Source organism: Manduca sexta, chromosome 22 (assembly GCF_014839805.1).
Source record: "Manduca sexta isolate Smith_Timp_Sample1 chromosome 22, JHU_Msex_v1.0, whole genome shotgun sequence".
Lineage (NCBI taxonomy): Eukaryota > Metazoa > Arthropoda > Insecta > Lepidoptera > Sphingidae > Manduca > Manduca sexta.
In genome coordinates, this window is record NC_051136.1 from 16,077,487 (window position 1) to 16,096,865 (window position 19,379).

General features: G+C 35.1%; 1 protein-coding gene and 1 non-coding gene across 2 annotated transcripts; both read left to right on the plus strand.

Moving 5' to 3' along the window:
• Window positions 1-31: 31 nt before the first annotated feature.
• On the plus strand, window positions 32-19,251 carry LOC115453861. The gene is made up of 10 exons (XR_005112812.1): window positions 32-2,460; window positions 3,251-3,488; window positions 3,834-4,057; window positions 4,676-4,831; window positions 5,020-5,201; window positions 9,976-10,124; window positions 14,199-14,367; window positions 14,760-14,950; window positions 17,927-18,047; window positions 19,055-19,251. It is a non-coding gene; the product is annotated as a nose resistant to fluoxetine protein 6 (transcript).
• Window positions 574-1,321, plus strand: LOC119190208 (histone H2A.Z-specific chaperone CHZ1-like). Its single transcript, XM_037441532.1, has 2 exons — window positions 574-1,280; window positions 1,312-1,321. The coding sequence occupies exons 1-2, from the start codon at window positions 574-576 to the stop codon at window positions 1,319-1,321; spliced, it is 717 nt and encodes a 238-aa protein (XP_037297429.1).
• Window positions 19,252-19,379: the final 128 nt, after the last annotated feature.

Below are 19,379 nucleotides of genomic sequence, written 5' to 3' on the forward strand. Positions count from 1 at the left end.
CCGTCACACTGTCAACCTTATCATCAAATCGTTGCGTGCGCCGGACAATCGCCTTAACAGCACTATTTTTACCCTGCTCTTGGACGGATGCCATCAGCTGGGCCCGCTCGCCAGTACGTTACAACATTTGTTCAAACACCTATCCTAACTAAATATCAATTGATCCGATCCCATAACCTAGACCGCGAAACATCAATGAAATCGGCCCGATTCAATGAGTTACAAATAAACGCCAGGGTCCGTGGGTGAGATCGTTTCCAGTCGTCTTTAGAATGGCGCCGTGAGCGTCTCCCGCGTCGATCATGGCGCAACGGTGGACGCTTGCTCTAATTATAATCTGCCTACCGATCCTAGCAACATTGATAACCGCATTCCGCGTGCGCGATTTACCTAAAACCACCCATGATAGTGTTAAAAAACCGCAAAAATGTGACGATTGTGAAGTGAAGGTCGGTCAAAAGTTTCAAAGTGTTAAAATTGATAGTGAAAAGCATTCGTTTGTGGATTTAAAGAGCGTTCACGATAAAGAACCGGTAATAAGTAAGAAACCTGAAATACCATTGTCCTATAAGTATGAATGCCAGAAGTGATGAAAGAAAAGGCGATGATCATTTGGATTTTTCGAAAAGCAGAACTGGTTTTCGACAAGAAATCTCATCACCCAGCAAGGTAGATAAAATATCTAATATAAAATACGAAGCTAAAAAACCTTGGGCTTCTCATGATGATTATGACAGTGAGTTTGATGTTAAGAGAGATGATGATGAAGATGTTGATTATGAAGCGGCCGATTACGAAGACGATGATATTCAAATTCCAGAGGTTTTACGCAAAGCTAAAAAAGAATTTAAAAAGAAGGACAGTTTAGATTTGATATCGTCTACCGAAAGTTCAGAATTAAAGAAGAAACATATTTTAGATTTGGAGTCGTCTTCTGAGATTTCGGATATTAAAAAGAAAATTACCCCAGACTCATCTTCTGAAAGTTTAGAAATAAAAAAGCCCGCACAAAAAGCTACAATGAAAAACCGAAAAGAAGAAGACACAATTAAAACGGTTAAAGTTGATAGTATAAGTAAATCAGAAGCTTCAGAACCAAAGCAAACGACAGGTGAAGATAAAACAAAGAAAGATGAAATAATTAAGAAAAGTTCCTTCAAAATAGAACTCGACGATGAAGATGACGATGACGATGATGACGACGACGACGACGAAGATGATGATAAACCTACGATTAAAATAGACCAGGAAAAGAAAAAAATGGATACAAAAGCTAAAAAGTCTAATATCAAAGCCGAAAGTAAAACCAAGCCCGGATTAAGTGCATTAGAAACAAAATCAACGATATGCTCAAAGCTATTCCTTATTTTAATGATGATGGTGATGATGATGATGATGACGACGACGACGAAGACTCAGATGAAGATGACGATGATGATGAACATGATGAAATTGTTATGAAGAAAGACAAAAGTATTGAACGCCAATCAAAAATGCCTACGAAAATTGTTAAAGAAGAGTTCAAAATTAAAGACAGTTCTAAAGAAATAAAGACTAAGGAACCATTAACATCAAAACAAAAGAAAATAGATAGCAAAGAACAAGGAAGTTCTGAGGAGGATAAAAGTAAACTAAATCTTAAAAACAAAGGTTTAAAATCAAGTCCGATGGAATCTAAAGTAAAAATTAATATTGAAGCATCATCAAAAGAGATGAAAAAGATTTTTAAGGACTATGATGATTACGAAGATGACGATGATGATGATGAAGATGAAACACCCAAGCCTACCCCACCACCTAAAGTACTTGAATTAAAACCGATTGGAAGACGAGAAAAGAAAGACTCCAAATCTGCAGAGAAAAAAACTGAAGCAAAGTCTAAAGCAACTAAAGCAGATGAGGTGAAAAAATTAAAAGTTGACGAGACAACAGAGACAGAGAAAGTGAAACCTATAAAGGTAGAGAAGAAGCATTTAAAAGCTTCTGATGAAACACCACAAAAGAAAGAAACCCTAAAGTTAACAGAAAAAGATAGCCCTAAAGGAAAACAAATTTACGAGAAAGATAAATTAGAAACTAAAAAAGACGATAAAAAAGATACTTCACAGTCAAAGGTTAAAGAAGAGAAAATTCGAGACACATTAAAAACAACAGAGTCTAAAAAAACAAAGATTGAATTGGACAGCAAACGCGAAAGAAAAGATTACGGACAATGGGATAAAACGTCAAAAGAAAAGCTCTTTGATATCCAGGAAGCGTTCACGTCTAGTGAAAGTCATTTAAAACCCGTTACGGATGCTTTGCACAGACGTAACTTACTCAAAAGTGAATTTGAAGACTTTTATGCATTCTTACCAACTTTTGCACCGAATTTTTCACGCATCCATAACCCGGAATGCAGGCGTCACGGGCAGATTGTGTTAAGACAGCTGCGAGGAACGAAATTGTGGGCTTTGAATAGTAAGTTATAATTCAAAAATATTTAGCTTTGGTGTTTATATATGTATATTTTGTTTAAAAGAATTAGGAAGTCATTAGGAACATATTATGTGTCAAGGTCTAGTTGAATTGTACGACATCATTGACATACTGCCACAGCTGTGCTATAAAGGGTAAAATTACGAGACAAATTTTCAGTTTTAAAAGTGAATCTAAAGAAGCTTTTTAGTTTGGATAGAGATGTGGCAATTAAAAATATTTTTAGACGCGTAAGCGTGATTGTAGAGTGCCTACATTTTACACATGAATTTTAAGATTTCTTGGATTTATTAACGTCGGTTGTGATGATGCTTTTACACTACAACTATTTATCTAAACTGGCATCGTTTCAGAGATTCTACAATAGATTCCATGAGAAAAATATTTTATTTTATAACAGTTTTTTAAAATATTTTTTTTTTACTAATATGAACACTAGTGATGATAATTTTATGTTTATGGATTATATCATTTTCGTTACAGCCATTGTTATAGTGGCGATTGCAATGTAATTATTTGATAAAATTATTTTCTTGATGCTAAATACTTTCCTTTGAAAATTTGTGTTATAAAACACTCAATGCATTCTTAAATAAATGAATTTACCCAAAGGCTACTACAGAACCAAACATCCAAACAAAACACATTTCAAACTGAATTTCTGTAAAAACAAACAACGAAGGTAAACAATAATACCGTAGAAGCATAGAACGTTGCGTGTTTGAAAGCATTTCCTGAAGGCTAGCATGTAACACTAGAATGTTTATTACAGTGCTCGATGCCACAGCTAAGGTCCCCTCGGGATTACTGCAAGGTAATGGGATCCAGCTTGGTGACTTCGACCAGTGCCTAGGCAGTCGCGCTCGAGTGCAGTTAGACACTGGCAGTGTGGTTAAGGTGCAGGGAAGTACTGCTTGGCTCGAATCGACGTGAAAGCCGAACATCCAGAGCTGGAGATCCCCGTGCATTTGGCGCAAGCCAAGAACCTGATCAGAAGCAGGATTGATGATGTGAGTTCTTTATGAAAACAGCGGTTTGTATAGCTTCTGAAATATACTGTCAAGTGTTTTTACTAAAGAGTGTATTTAATTTTTTTTTAGATGAAAACTAACATTATTACAATAGCATAAAGGTTGGGCGAACATTAGGTGTATACAATATATTACAATGTAATCTTGTCAATTCTATGCAAAGTAATAAAGAGTAGTAATATAGTTCTACCTAATTTTATTACTGAAGTTATAAACACACAAATAAAGGAATTATAAAAATCTTTGGATATTTTTAAATTGATAACGTCTATTAGAAAAGTTACATATTGATTCAGATATTAAGCGGTATTATAATTTGTTCAGCCAGGTCACTTCGTGCCGCGTTTTTCGACGCTGAGCTGGGGGGTGTGCGTGCCCTTAGCCTGTACCCATGAGGACGTCGAGTTCGTCCTCAGGGACGCTATCAGGCATTACCAGAAGACCAGCGGAGTGGCTGTTCGGATCAAGGTTGATGAGGACGACTGCCATGTCGAGAAACGAGCTGATTGGTGGAAGGATTGGATGGAAACTCCGACTATTGTGACGTTGTAAGTTAGAACAATTTTGTGTTTGTTAAAAAATGGGCTTGTCTAGATCTATAGAGTCTCGTATTATTTGGAGTGTAGAGTGAATTACTAACTGTTTTGTGGCAATGTGGTATTTACTATATAGTGGAAGAAACGGTGTTAGTAAATAAGAAAACTCAAATTTGAAGGAGCTTAATTTGTAGCTTTCCAAATATTAGGTTCTTGATTTCATTTTAATCAATTTTAGTAAATTATAAAAATGCTTTATCTCCTTACTAGCTTCTACAATATGAAAGAAGAGACAATCCTTAAGTTTTAGAAATATTACATTAATTTATAAATACTTAATAAAGCCTGCCACGGTAGCTTAGTTATATTACTGTACGACCGCAGTGCTGCGGTCTCGGGTTCAATCCTTGGGTCGAGCAAAGTGATATTGGGTTTTTCTACTCAGTATCAGCCTGGAGTCCGGATTTTGTGCCGAATACGGCGATAGGCTCTCCCGTTATCACATAATGAGACGGAATACGCACAGCGAAAATTGAGTGCACGGGTTGCTCCTCGTGCTTTGGTGATAAAATGTGTCAATGTGTGGTTATGTACGTAATAAACCTGATAAGAAATTATCTGGCATTTCAGGTCATTCTACGGTATAGTTGTTCTGCTGGTTGTAGTGGCGACTGCTCAAGATTTTGTTGCTAGAAGAAACTCAGAAGAAACCCAGAATGGGACTGACTCCGACAATGCTGAATGTGATCAGAAAGAAAAACGAGAAAGATTCACAGAAAACATCTGGTAAACAGTATAGCTCTTGTAAATATTGGCAGAAAATTTAAAATAAAGAAATAATTTTAAAACCAATTGATTTTAAAACTAACTTGTCTCAAAAGTTTTAATTATAAATATAGATTCTGTTAGATTACGTATCAAGGCTACAAAAATTGAATACAAAGATCCGTAACAATAATTCTATCTCGTTACAGACAGCATCATCAGCCCATTCTCCCTCTACCGCACCATAAACAAACTGATCGCTCCTGGAACATCAGACGAGATCGCCTGCATCCACGGAGTGAGGGCTATCTGCACCCTGGCTCTACTGGTCGCTCATAAGTTCCTACCAGTCGCCGCGATTCCGTATACCAATCGAGTTTATATCACCGAGGTATGATATCCTTGATTTTGGTTTTAAAAAGGTTTTACTAGCCCCGTTCAATGCTCGGAAATTGTCATTTTTATATTAGGATGGTTTTTAAGCTTGTCTAATTAGTGCTGGTGTGTTATCGCGTTATTGGTTAGTTTTGAACCATTACGGACGGCTAATAAACTAGTATTAGATCTATATCAAGTTTTCAAAGCAATGACAGATTGTGGAAACAAAATATGTTTATTGCGTTATGAAATCTAATTATAATACGTATTTCTGTTGTATATAAAAAAAACAGATTCACAACTTATATACAATGGACTTTGCTAAAGAATAGCAGTTGTTTGTAAATAATTAATTCTACATACATGATTTCGCCACAATCATTTTATCGAATTAATTTTAGCTTAACCCCTGAGTTATTACTACATTCAAATACGAAGTATTCAAGGATATTTTAATAAATAAACTTAAAATTGTCTATTCAAATGTTTCTTTGTAATTCAAAATTACAACTTCTTAGCTGTAAATCAGTTTAAACTGACTGACATTTATTCTGAGAGCATGTCAGATGTAAATATATTATTTACTGCGATCAAAGACATTAAACACTACAGTTAGTTAAGACTGGACATAAGGATCAAATTTGTGTTCCAAAAGTTATTACCAAATGGTAACAAGTTCTTGAAACAAGTCGTCTTATTTGAAATGTTAGTGTGACAAGATGTCACAGCGTCCTTAGATATTAATAAAACAAAGAACTTATTTACAGAAAATATATTAATAAGGGCATTACAAACGTGCAAATCACGATATGGAAAAAATATGAAACATTTGGCATTGGTGTTTCACGGTAGATTGTGTAAATATTGCAAAATTTTTGTATGACAATCTTCCAAATCTGCGCTCTATATAATTTAAGAACTCTTTGACTACGTTAAATACCAGACATTAGTGAAAGTAATAAAATAATTTATTCAAATTTATAACGTATGTGCAATGCAATACATTTATAACCTTGTAATAGTAACTGTATTAAATGTAATTTTAATTTGCGAATTGCTATATGATTTATTTATTATAATTATAGTTAGTAGAGATATATTTTTATGGTTCGATGATTTACCTATAATAGTAGGTATACATTGAGTGATTTTGTGCAGCGGAACCTGACTCGAATATCCAAGATCCAAACTCATGTTTACATTTTGTAAAAAAATGTTTTTAAAATATTGTACCGCTGTTAGAGTTGAATTCAGGATTATTGTTTACGGTTACGGGTTTTGTAAGTCGAAAAAAAACCATTCTTTGTTGTTTGTCTGTTTGTCTGTCAAGACCCTTTTCTTTGGTACGCGTGTGTATTGAGTTGAAATTTATTCGCATATTTTGCAATTCCACAACGGAAATTGAAACATCTAACCAAACTTCCGGTGGCCTAGAATCAAGAAATTAGGCAAGAAACAATGTTTTACAGAAGATGTATAAAATCTCGAAACGGAAAACAATTAAATATGTACTAAAAGAACAAAAAAAGTGAATTTACTGTTACAAACTTATTATTTGCGGTTGGTGGAATAACCGTGTCTAAGAATCGAACGGCAAAATTAACTTTGTGAAGTTTGATCTTATATACTTGCTTCAAGTTTGTACAGAACCCACGGTCCGCGAGTTCAACTCGCACTTGTCCAATTTTTTACAAGATGGTCAGTTCTTAATTGCGAAAGTCTGTTTCGGCATAATTATGTCGACTGTCAAAGGGTAATCATCTCTCGTCAGTCGACATTCTATTGGACACCACTCTTACTATCAGGTGCAGTGGCATCATTCTGCTATGCCCCTATAAAAAAGGTGCCAAGGATTTTAAGTGGGTGCTTCGTTTTCTGCCAGTACTGTGTATTATGAGCTTTAACGACCATATCATAAGGTGCAGCGCTTTAATACCAAGTTCTACGTGGTATTATGATTTCTTATATTTACGCGAATGTTAGACATTGAAATTAAACTAATTTTCCGGATTCTATCGCGGTTTTTTGTTTTTTATTTTTCTCCCGACGTTTCGAAGACTTTGCAGCCTTCATGGTCACGGGGACTGAGGTGTTGTTCATCCGCAAAGTCAAAGTTACAATATCTACCTACATTTTACAATTATACAACTTTTTAAAATTTTAGCTGTTGGTGGTCCGATCTACGCAGAATGAGCTCACAGTGTCTTGAAGTCTGGCAGCCGGTCTTTTGGGTTCCGATTTAATTAAATGTAGAACTGGATCCCAGGCTTGTGCAAGCTTCCAACCATCTTCCCTATTGAAATTAGGATGTTTTTAATTTCAATAGCCTCGCGATCATCCTGGGCAGGAATCAGTGTTCTTTGGCGAGGATTTGTGGCTTGTCTAGTCGCAGATAATGATTGGCGCCTCCTTCAGAGTGTTCAGCGACTGCAGACTTCGTCGAGCGTCGGTGTTTCACGTCAGCTATATGTTCTTTACGCGGGTCCCTATATTTCTTTTTGTTTGCCCGATATAACCAACAGCTAAAATTTTAAAAAAGTTGTATAATTGTAAAATGTAGGTAGATATTGTAACTTTGACTTTGCGGATGAACAACACCTCAGTCCCCCCCGTGACCATGAAGGCTGCAAAGTCTTCGAAACGTCGGGAGAAAAATAAAAAACAAAAAACCGCGATAGAATCCGGAAAATTAGTTTAATTTCAATGTCTACGTGGTATTACTATCATCTCGGGAACAACTTATTCATCCTATCATTCAAAAAGTTTAATATATTCTGTTAATATTTCACGTAAAAATAATGTGTACAAATTTCGATGGGGTAAACGAGTTCTTGAGTGGAGACCACGGCTCGGCAAACGTAGTGTAGGACGCCCTCCAGCTAGGTGGAGCGACGATGTGCGAAAGGTCGCTGGTAAGAACTGGATGCGATAGGCCGAAGACAGGGTAAAATGGCGCATATTGGAGGAGGCCTATGTCCAGCAGTGGACAAATATATAGGCTGATGATGATGATGACGAAGACAAAACTTCCATATTTTTTTCCTTACATGTAATATTTTAGTACATTCGCGGGGAGCTCATGAATAAAATTCAGTTAATCGTTATTCATTTTTGGAATTCTAACCATCTGGTTAAACGCACGCAAAACATATTAACTAACCCAGTTAAATAAACAAACATCCAGCTGTTCCAGGTTTAGTATAATGATGCAATAGAGTAATACTGAGTTCTCTAGTTCACATGTCCTTGAGTAGAACCGAAAATTTTGTTTAATTCAAAACAATATTAAAATTGAGTTATCTATTTTTGTAGTCTTTATTCCGTAGGTGTAAAGGTTAAAATCCTTTGTGGTGTCAGCAGCGTGAAGGTTGTTTTGTCTTTGCGTTTTGGCGTCTTGCCATCTGATTGCGGAGTGCGTGCGGCCTGGCGTACTGAGTCATCGGATCGCTGTGGATTCGATTGTTTCTGGGGTCAACGCAATGTGCCTTTGTTTTACTTCTTACGACATGTATGTTTTTTTGTTGATGTACTTTTTGTTTTGTGAAGTTGTAGATACATCTCAATGCTTAATTATGTCACCCAATACCTATGTGATTATAATGTGCGTTTTTAACACTGCGCTTATATAAGCGCATGAAATTGTCGCCCTTTTCGTTTACCATAGCATATATATCTAACTGGGAGTTCATGATTTTGATTGTTCGGGGAACACTATGTTTAGATTTATATCACATGATTTATAGGACATTGCATTTCCCAGAGATTATTGATATTGGCAGGGAAAAAATTACCTCCACATTATATTAACTTACTCCTATTTTGAAATCATTCATAATGAATGTAATTTTATAGTCTCTCATCAGTCCAATTAATGCGTTGTCACGTGGTACTTATTAACGAATAGTACTCAAATATTTGCGTTATTGGTGAATAATTAAGGTGTAATTGGTTTTACTAGTTTTCAGATCTCATTTTTCTGTAAAGAAAGTCGATGATTCATCAAACTAAAATCATTCTTCTACAATTACCTAGGAATCCTAAATTCTAGATAAGTCTTCAAAGAATGAATAAATCCCCCCATGCCGAATTTCGGTGACGGCGGCCTATCTCAGGAGATCAGCCAGATACGCGGGAGATGATGGTGCGCCCTCTGTTCCTTCATTCTCATACTCCGGTGAGACGATATTCCGACGTCTCCAAAGAGTAAGGACACTCCCCAACCACCAAGGTCCACCTTTCTCGATAATACCATCTCTGTTCCTTGCAACACGATCATGCGGTGACTACCAATGTGTTTGGTAACGTTTGAAGGTGATGTGATAAACATCAGCATGCATGTTGAATGATGTTGAACAATACTATGCAGAATATGATTTGTAGCGATTGTACGAATCAAGGTTGGATGGTGGAATTTGGAATTTCATTATTGAATTTGTAATACAGTTAATGTGATTATGAAACTCCTTTGAAATATTTAGTTACTTATCTTCTTCATTAAGCTGTCTCTATTCTATTGCAGTTACTAGTAAATGATTTTCTGCATAGTGTAAAGAATTTATTTTATCACGAATACCTACTCTTTGGCAACAATTTCCTTTCAAAAACCCCACACAAAGCGACCCGACTTGGGATTCAAAACCAAAACTTCCCTGCTTAGATTATACCAGTCTTAGATTTAAAAGACGAAAAATGTAACCTGTTTAATTATAACGAACAATGTGTAGATTACTTGAACTCATTTAGTGTACGATAGTGGCTATCTAATCATCTTTTCTAATGGGTTCCAGCTCGTCAGCTCTCCCGTATGGTCCTGGTGTCGGGCAGGATGGGTGTTCACTGACTGCTTCCTTCTCCTGAGCGGCACGTTGACAGCCCACCGGATTTGCAAGGACAGCGACACCATAGCACCCAAGCGACTTCTATCCAGATATTTGAGGTAAGGATCATTCTATCGGTATTTCTGATAGGTAAATATAAATTTTGAAAGATATTGCGGATGGAGATGGTAGGTGTAACCCCCGGCTTTTCCCGCGTGGAAAGCCTTTCTATTAAAGTCCGTAAAACAAATTACGACGTCAGTGCCATTTATTAAAAAAAAAATAAAAATATTTTCCATGGGAGCAAATTTCTAGGGTATTAAGTAGCACATATGTTAATCTTGGACACGGTCTACTGTGTGACAAATTTCATAAAAATCTGTTGAGCTGTCTCTGCATTTTCTGTTAAGTAAATTAAGACAAGATTCGATTATTAATAACATTATGTGTAAAAATACTTTTGACACCCAATTCACCGCGCAAGATCTTTTATAAAGTACGAGATCCCGAATTATCTACAGACAAATTGATATTGTTTAGATCTAGATAAATTTATTTAGAACACGAAGAGAAAAGTGGTCAATTTGATTAGCAATTATTTGTATTGAATAGGAGGATTTATCCTATAATGTTTTGCTCAATTAGCATAAATTACAACATTTTAATTTACATAATTATTGATTTATTTAAATAGGTATTTAAAAAAAATCAATAATATTAAATATATTTAATTGGAAATAGTTTCAAGGTAGTAGTTAGTTATATTTAGTTTATTGGACTTAGGTAGTTTTTGTTGCGCCTACTTCGTTTTGCATTCCGTCAATGGTGTATTGCTATGTAGAATTATCAGGCGTTGGCAATATTAAAATAAGAGAGACCATAATTAATTAAGACGCGACTGCGTGTAATATATCTCAGCCTAATAATACAAAAGTACAAAATGAGACGACGACATATTTCTTTTTAATATTTTAACAAGATATCTCCGTCCATAACAAAATTAACGCAGTTTTCATTTTTCAACTTTTAGTCATATTATTGTTTTACATCATTAATTACAAAAATTGTTGAGCGGATAAACATCAAAACGGTCACCACAGCATGCCGATACTATAGTTGGTAACGTTTTAGTTAAATAAACAAGGAAACACGACGTTAAAAGTAATGTAATTTACTACTAGAAATAAGTATTATGCTAATACTTATGAGGTAATGTAAAATTAAATGTATATGACGTTACCAGTTATTCGTTTGATGTAGGTACGTAATTGTTTGTTCGAATCATGTCTTGGTATAATATATTATTTTAATTCTATTTGATTTTTTATATAAATCGAGATCCGAATCGTAATCACTAAATTTATTTACAAGAAATATTTGCCTATCCATTTCTAAGAAATAGGAATACTTATGAATATAATCCTCTTTTTTTCATCTATATCTATACTAATATATAAAGCTGAAGAATTTGTTTGAACACGCTAATCTCAGGAACTACTGGGCCCTTATTCTGTATGATAGTGTAAACGCGTAACGCGGCCGTGTCATGTTATGTTCGAGAAATGTGCGTGGAATGGTATTCTGTAAGCAAAATTTCTATAGTCCTAAACATGATGCGTTGTGTTAAGTGCTTGTTACGCACTGTCAAAATAACGTGCAGATAGAGAATAAGGCCCCTGGTCGAATTGAAAATTTATTTCTAATTTAATTCTATTAATATTTGTTGAGGATGGCTATAGGCTATATAACATCACACCATGACCAATAGGAGCGGAGCATTAATGAAAAATATTACAAAAACTAAGAATTATTTTTCCTTTCGAAAGATTCCGTTGATTGCGCTGCATAAACTGGTAAAGTTACGTAACAAACATGTACGACGAAATTATTCCTATTAAAAGTTCCAAAATATAAAACAAAGTCAGCCGCTGCATTTGTCTGCCTGTTTGTATGCGATAGACTAAAAAACTGCCCAACTACGATGAAATTTGGTATGGAGATAGTTAGAGACCCTGGGAGGGACATAGGCTACTTTCTATCCCGGGAAAATATAAAACAGGACTATTATCCCGGATATTTTTTCAGGCGGAATCGCGAGCAAAAGCCAGTATTCATAAAGAAGTTTGTAGACTATACTGACTACCTAAATTCTAGAAAATACAACCTGACAATATTTTTTCCTTGTAGATAACGACTTCCTTGCACTATGATGAAAAAATCATAGTGCCTTGTTTCTATAATGTGTTCCGGATTCAACCATGCATTAAATTTTAATGTACGCTAGCTGAATAATTTAACTATTTAGTTTATAAATAAAGGCAAGGTGGTATACTTCTGGTGATTTGAGAGATATAATGGCCATCAAAACATTTTTATTTAGCTTAATTTACATTAAAGTTACTCAATGTTTAACTACCTCTGGGGTTGTGGCCAAGACACCTTTCTACAATAGTTAATGCTAATAGAAAACAAAAATATTTGGAAATGACATATCCGATCGTTCTTTTTCCGCTTTGAATGACGAGACGAGCTTGCTATTCACCTGATGGCAAACGATACGACCGCCCATAAACAATAAAATACCTTACATTACAAAGTATTGTTTGACATTCCACTGCGCTCGCCATTCTGAGACATGAGGTGTTAAGTCTTATTATAACCAGTAGTTAGACTGGCTAAAATGTGCTTCAAACCGGAACACAACAGTGACTACATACTGCTGCTGGGCTGCAGAAATAGACAATGAGTTGGTACCTACCCAGGCGGACTCTCACATATGAGAGACCTACCATCAGTGCTTCTATATATTTTTTGTTTTCTATTAGCGTTACTGATTGTATAAGGTAATCGGCGACGGCCCCGTTCAAATTCCGGTCGGATATCACTGAGTAACACCACTCTGCCTCGGAAGCGTAGTTATATTGCGCGATACGCTTCAGCTCTGAGGTCACAAATTCGACGCCTAGTCGGGGGAAGTTACATTAGGTTTTGCTGCTCAGTATAAGATTAGGGTTTGGAATTTATGTCTCGTACGGTGATATGCTCGCCCCTATCACATTGTGGGACGGAACACACATGGCGGAATGAACCTGGTTGTATCTATGCACACCTCTATGGGAATAAAGCCGTGATGTTTGTTTGTTTTAGCAAGAATATAGTTTATATCCTTCTCCTTTACAATGCCATTGGCCTCTAGTAATTCTCTAATGCCAATCTAAAATCGACTCTACAGTTAGTACGCGTAATATTTACGTCTTTTGTATAGTTAATATAAGCGATTATTTAACATATTGCTGCGTTTGTTTACATTATTTTCCCATAAAAATGCTAAACGTAACACAATTATTGCGTCGGCCGCGTGATTCATTTATTGTCTTTGCTGGCGTAAATTTATTGCTTGTTGGATGCGGCTATGAGTTTCCTGGTCTCCGGAGACTGTATTTTCCCAGGCGAAATATTTTTGTGTGTTTTTTATAAACAAAGTCGTATGGAGTTGCTTGATTGATGGCAAGTTACTGGTTATAAAAAACTACAAACACAAAACCACAACTTCATCCCCGAAGGGTTATACAGGGATATATTTCTTCTTCTTCTTTCTTCTTTAAGTGCCTCTTCGTTGTTGAAGGTTAGCCGTCAGCTTCTAGTATTTCTCTTTATCATTCAGGGTAATATTTGCTAGCGGTATTATATCCGCCCGGATAGCGATCACCGTACACAAGATATTAAACCCGCCATAGTGGCTCAATTGTGTCGTGTTCCGTGATCAGCCTGTGTATATCCTGTCCCAATAGGCCGGTATAATTGTGTCGACTGCTGAAGGGTAATCATCTCTCATCAGTCGACATTCTATGGGATCCCACTCACTTATCATCAGGTGCAGAGGGGACAATTTGCTGTGCCCGTTTTTTTTTACATACAGAGGTGCAACTAAGGCACCCAGTTTTCGCCATGTGTTCCGACTTCTGGCCTATGTAATAGTTTAGCTCAAAAACAGTACAAAGAATTCTGAATTTAGCTCTACATAACACTATTATACACCAAGCCTCATGCTGGTCATTTTTCAGAATATTTTATGAAATAGTAATAGTTCAGCTCATAGATAGTACCAAGAATTCCGAATTGAGCAAAACTATTATTTTACCATGCCTCATGCTCACTTTCTAGAATATTCTATGTAATATGTTCCATTTCAGATTAACTCCGGCGTTGCTAGCGGTGGTATTGTTCTACGCGTACATTTGGGACAACATATCCATAGGGCCGATGTGGGGCAGTCTGGTCACCAAGAATGCCGAGGTCTGCCAGGAAGGATGGTGGTGGAACATGCTCTACGTCCAGAACTACTTCGGGCTTGAGGAAATGGTGAGAATTGGCTATTAAATAGAAATTTATTAAAGGTGGAGTCAAAAGTCGCAGGAGAGATATGGCATTTACCTGTTTGTTAAAGGAGAGTAATGTTTTTACTGTAGTATTGCTGAAAACTGACGGGGGATTAACGGTTTTAATGTAATTGCTTTGCATTGAGGCCTCAGGGTTACATTTTTAAAGCTAATAGTGCACATCGAATCAAAACCTCACGAGTTATTGCCTAAAACTAATAGACTAAATGGATGATAATGCTAGAGGTATGTCTCTCAATGGAAAACACAAAACTTTCAAAACTACTAGTTTGTAAAATATAAAAGGCATATTAAGGCTCGTTTGAAAAGTTTGGTTTACATCTCTTATAATTAAAAATCTTATTTACATTTTAGTGCGCACCCCAAACTCATCAACTCGCTTTGGACATGCAGCTGAGCATTCTTGGAGGTATGATAGTCTGGGCAGCACAGCAGGAAGGGTTCTTCAAACTGGTCATACCTGGACTACATCTGATCGCTGCCTACTCCAGATATACTACGGTGCGGGACCATCGCCTTACATTGCTAGCTTACCATGGAGTTAGGTATGTATAATAATACTAGTGGTTCAGTGGCCAAAATTCGAAACAATAGGGAACTGGCCTATGTTTAATTTTGTTCATTATTTTATATTTAATGGATAATAATACGAAAAATAAGCACTCCTGCGAAAACTGCATAAAATTGGTTAAAATGGGCTAGTAATTCATATTTCAAATATTGTAACGTGCAGAAGTGGGCGCGTTGTGGGGATATCGCTTCATCTCTTTCTTTTGCATGCGTCGTAATTTCCTATGACGTCAAATGTAGGTATTTCATTTATTTATTTTATTTATTGCACTTAATATACAAATGTATACAGGCGGGCTTAATGCCATAGGCATTCTCTACCAGCCAACCTTAGGGTGGTGCAGAGATAATCATGGTAGGTGCATCACGGCAATATGACACTGAGAAAGAAGAAAAATATACAAAATACCTATAATAACTATAAATACAATATAAGTATCAGAATACATAAAATACATATTATAATTACATAAACATATACATATAAATATACATATATATATAAGAATATAATGCAATATTATAAGATAAGGTGGTGACTATTCCGCTTCATTTAGCAGTAACTGTATTTCGTTTCTTTTCTGTTTCTTGTTAATTACCCCTTCCACTGACATTCAAAAATTTTAACTTGTTGTTTTTATCGGATTTTAATAATTCCTTTTGAGTTATAATTTATACAGCGTAAATATTTGATAATGGTAAAGAACAAAAATGAGTCCGGTACCCTATTGTAACACATATTGTATGTACATACATGTTATTTTTCTGCACTTCTCTATTGTGAATTTTAATCACGCCAAATATACTCCTCAGCGCGCGCAATATGCTTAAAGGGGAACTTTTCGTGTATTTTATTTTATTACTTAAGGGTTGCCAATATAATAATATACATAATAATAACAATCAGAAAATAAAACTTATTGCAACTCGGGCCACAGGTAACCACAATATGCGTAATATATAAAAGATGTTTCGATATTATTGTTTGACATTCAGTAATTAAACTATTTTTTAGATAACATTATAGGTATTAACGAAAAATAATGTTAATCGCTTTTTAGTTTGACCGCAGACTTTTTTTGGTTCTATAAGGGCACAGGAAAGTGTCTCCAATACACCTGATGGTAAGTGGAGTGGGGTCCTATAGAGTGTCGACTGACGAGAGATGATTACCCCTCGGCATTCGACACAATTATTCCGGCCTGTTGGAACCGAATATAAACACAGTGATCCCGGAACGCGACACACGTACGTGGGCCACTATGGCGGGTTTTAACACCTTGTGTACGGTGGTCGCTATCTGGGTGGATATAAAATATATCCTTCCATCAGCACATACTAATAAAAGAAATATATAAGTACGTTGCATATACTAATATTATAGTTTTTGTAGATAAACATTAGGAAGATTTTATGTGTAAAAAATAGATATACAATTTGTATTCTTTGTGTGAAATAAGTTTAGGCAATATTTATATTATAAGTTTATAGCCTTATGTTTTATGCATAACTTTAAGGTAATAGATTAAGATAGATTTGTTTACAAGCATTTTAAAACGTGATATGTCGTAAGCAGTTAGAAAAAGTTATTCATGACGTTATATTCATAAAAAATAATTATTTATAGGGTAACATTAGCATTAAAATACATTTCTAAATATAGATCAGGTTATGGAAGATAGGATCGCATGATATTTTTTTGCATTGTATGCTTTCACGTGTTTCGCATATGTTATATTTATGGGACTATAAAATTCTATTCATTTACTGCACGTGTTTCATACATTATTGTATACTTTTTAGAACAATAACCGATGCGAATTATTCTTTAGGGATCAGTTTTAAAATAATAATAATAATGATTTCTTAATAGAAAATACTACAACACAATATACCGTCTCGATCATTTTTTACAGTCATTGGTTTACGTCGTTTTCGTCTGTCTGTGTTATGAATTTAATTTTTGATTTTGCTTTTGTATAGTGTCTTGTTTGGGATTATCCATACTAATCTGCTGGAAGAATATATTTTAATGAAGGACAAATGATATAATCTTTTGTGGCCAATAGTAAAATGTGTCAAATTGGTTTAATCTGATTACTCGTGTTTTTGATTGATGATTCAAATCACAATTAGAAAGACATGAAATTTATTAGTGGAAGTTATATTTGGAATAGACTGCAGTGTGTTTAATATAGAATGATTTGTGGTTCGTTCTGTGCTGGAAAAATACCTTTTTTTATCGAATAAAGAAGTAAATTACTTTGCATACTCATCTTCAAATTTGTTAACTTTGTGGCAAAGATTATCAAAGAAAATATTAGTAATTAATATTTTCACCAAATATGCCAAGTTTACTGTTCTAATTTTTTGTCATTTGTAGTTCAGTACGAATATTAGCTGTACGCGAAAGTGTTTCTGACTGAAGGTGTGGTCTCCCTGCTGCAACGAATTCTCTTGAAACAGTAGTATCATTAAGGCGATACCTCAAGGTTCATTTTCATACATTTTGTTTCACCTTTAATCTGGGTAACTAAACAAGTATTGGCAAGTAAAGAATTTAAATTCACGTCTAGTTAGTGATTAGTTCTCGCAGTTGAAAGAAAAACGTAAAAATAATTAATAATCATGGATATTTCTGCCTTTAAAATTTCGTCATATTAAATTTTATTTGTTTAGTTACCCAGATTAAAGGTGAAACAAAATGTATGAAAATGGACCTTGAGGTATCGCCTTAAGGCGTGTAAACTTATAATTACTTTTTATTGATATTTATTTTCTTCGAAAGGCACACTTTTTTACATGTAAATGTAAAATACAATTTTAAAATAACACTTTACCAAAGTTACACGATACGTAGGGTCCAAGTAACTTAGTGTACATTGTTATTTTCAAGATGATAAGTATATGGTTTCGTTTAGTGATACAATGTTAAAATTACTATATTTTAGCGTGAGCCAGCTGTACAGAACTGCCCGACTGAGCTACACATCGACCCTGCACCGATCCACTCCATACTTAGTGGGAATTAGCCTGGGGTTAGCGCTGACGAAGCCCGCAAAACACGGCAAAGTAAGTGACCGCTTTATATCACGAAAATTTGCTAACTTTACCCACTGAGACGTGATATTGAAAGTCTGGGTTATGGATTTAAAAGTTTAAAACTTACTAATAAGAGATATTTTCAAGTTTCAAGCAAGAACTATATTAATATTATGAAGATGGAGTGAGTTTGAATGTACGGTTAGTAACAAAGTAAGGTGAATAAATTCAGAATTTCAAATTTAATCTTTTGTGTCGTATGACCAACAGTTTTTTAATCATTAAAATAAAGTTCAGAAGGTTTACTTTATTTTAGATAATGAGAAAGAATATTTCGATTGAAGTTAACGTGTAAAGGGTTTTGAAATTTTGAATTTGTTCAGCTACTTATGTGGATGACTGTACATTGTATTAGGGAACCTTCGTAATATTATTTATTTTTGAAGAAATCTTTTACTACTTTATACCAAACTTGTGTTAGAAAGGTAGGGCTGAAAGCCAATGTTAGGTATTACTGAATAACCAATGGCGCTCATATATGCGTAGTACTCCATCTACCTATAAATTATGAAAATAGATTATAGAAAATGTATTTATTTGCAGTAATTTTGTACAGACCTCAAAAACCACTAAAATAAAAAATACATAATTTACCAATTTCTCTAGGACCTATTAAAATTGCTATTTAAGATACATCAACAAATGTATGGAGACAAATTTTAATTAGCCATCAACTCAAAATTGGTATATAGGTAATGTTAAATTATTTTTCTTTTATTTTTTTATTTCAATGACATAATTAGACCAACAATGTTTAGTAGAAAAATATTTATATCTGCCATTTTAATAAACGATTCCAATCGCTTTTTCAATCTATCTCAAAAATGGACCAATCAGAACAAAGTATTTTTGACATGCTTACAAATGAGTTAGTTACATTGGTTGATTCTCGAAATCGGATTGAACATTGAGATTGGGATCGTATATTAAAAACGGCCGTATGTAAGTTTAATTGTATGTTTTAATTTTTCTTCCAGTTATTCCTTACATTCGGCTGGATTTTAAGCGGAATCCTTTGGAGCTTGGTGTGGTGGGCTGGAATGGACTCAGGGTCCATACAGTATCGTTATACCACGTCCTTTGCTGCACAGTACGCGACCTTGGCACCTATAGCCGCGCCACGTCTATTGCTTGGCTCATCTACACCGTCAATAATGGAACTTGTGGTAATTAACTATAGAACGCATTTTTCTATATCTTCTGCCGTGAAAGAGATAATTTCTGTTAATATTTGATGAGGAGAATGCCTATACATTGTCCTTTATGAATGGTAGGATATATTTTATATCCGCCCGAATAGCC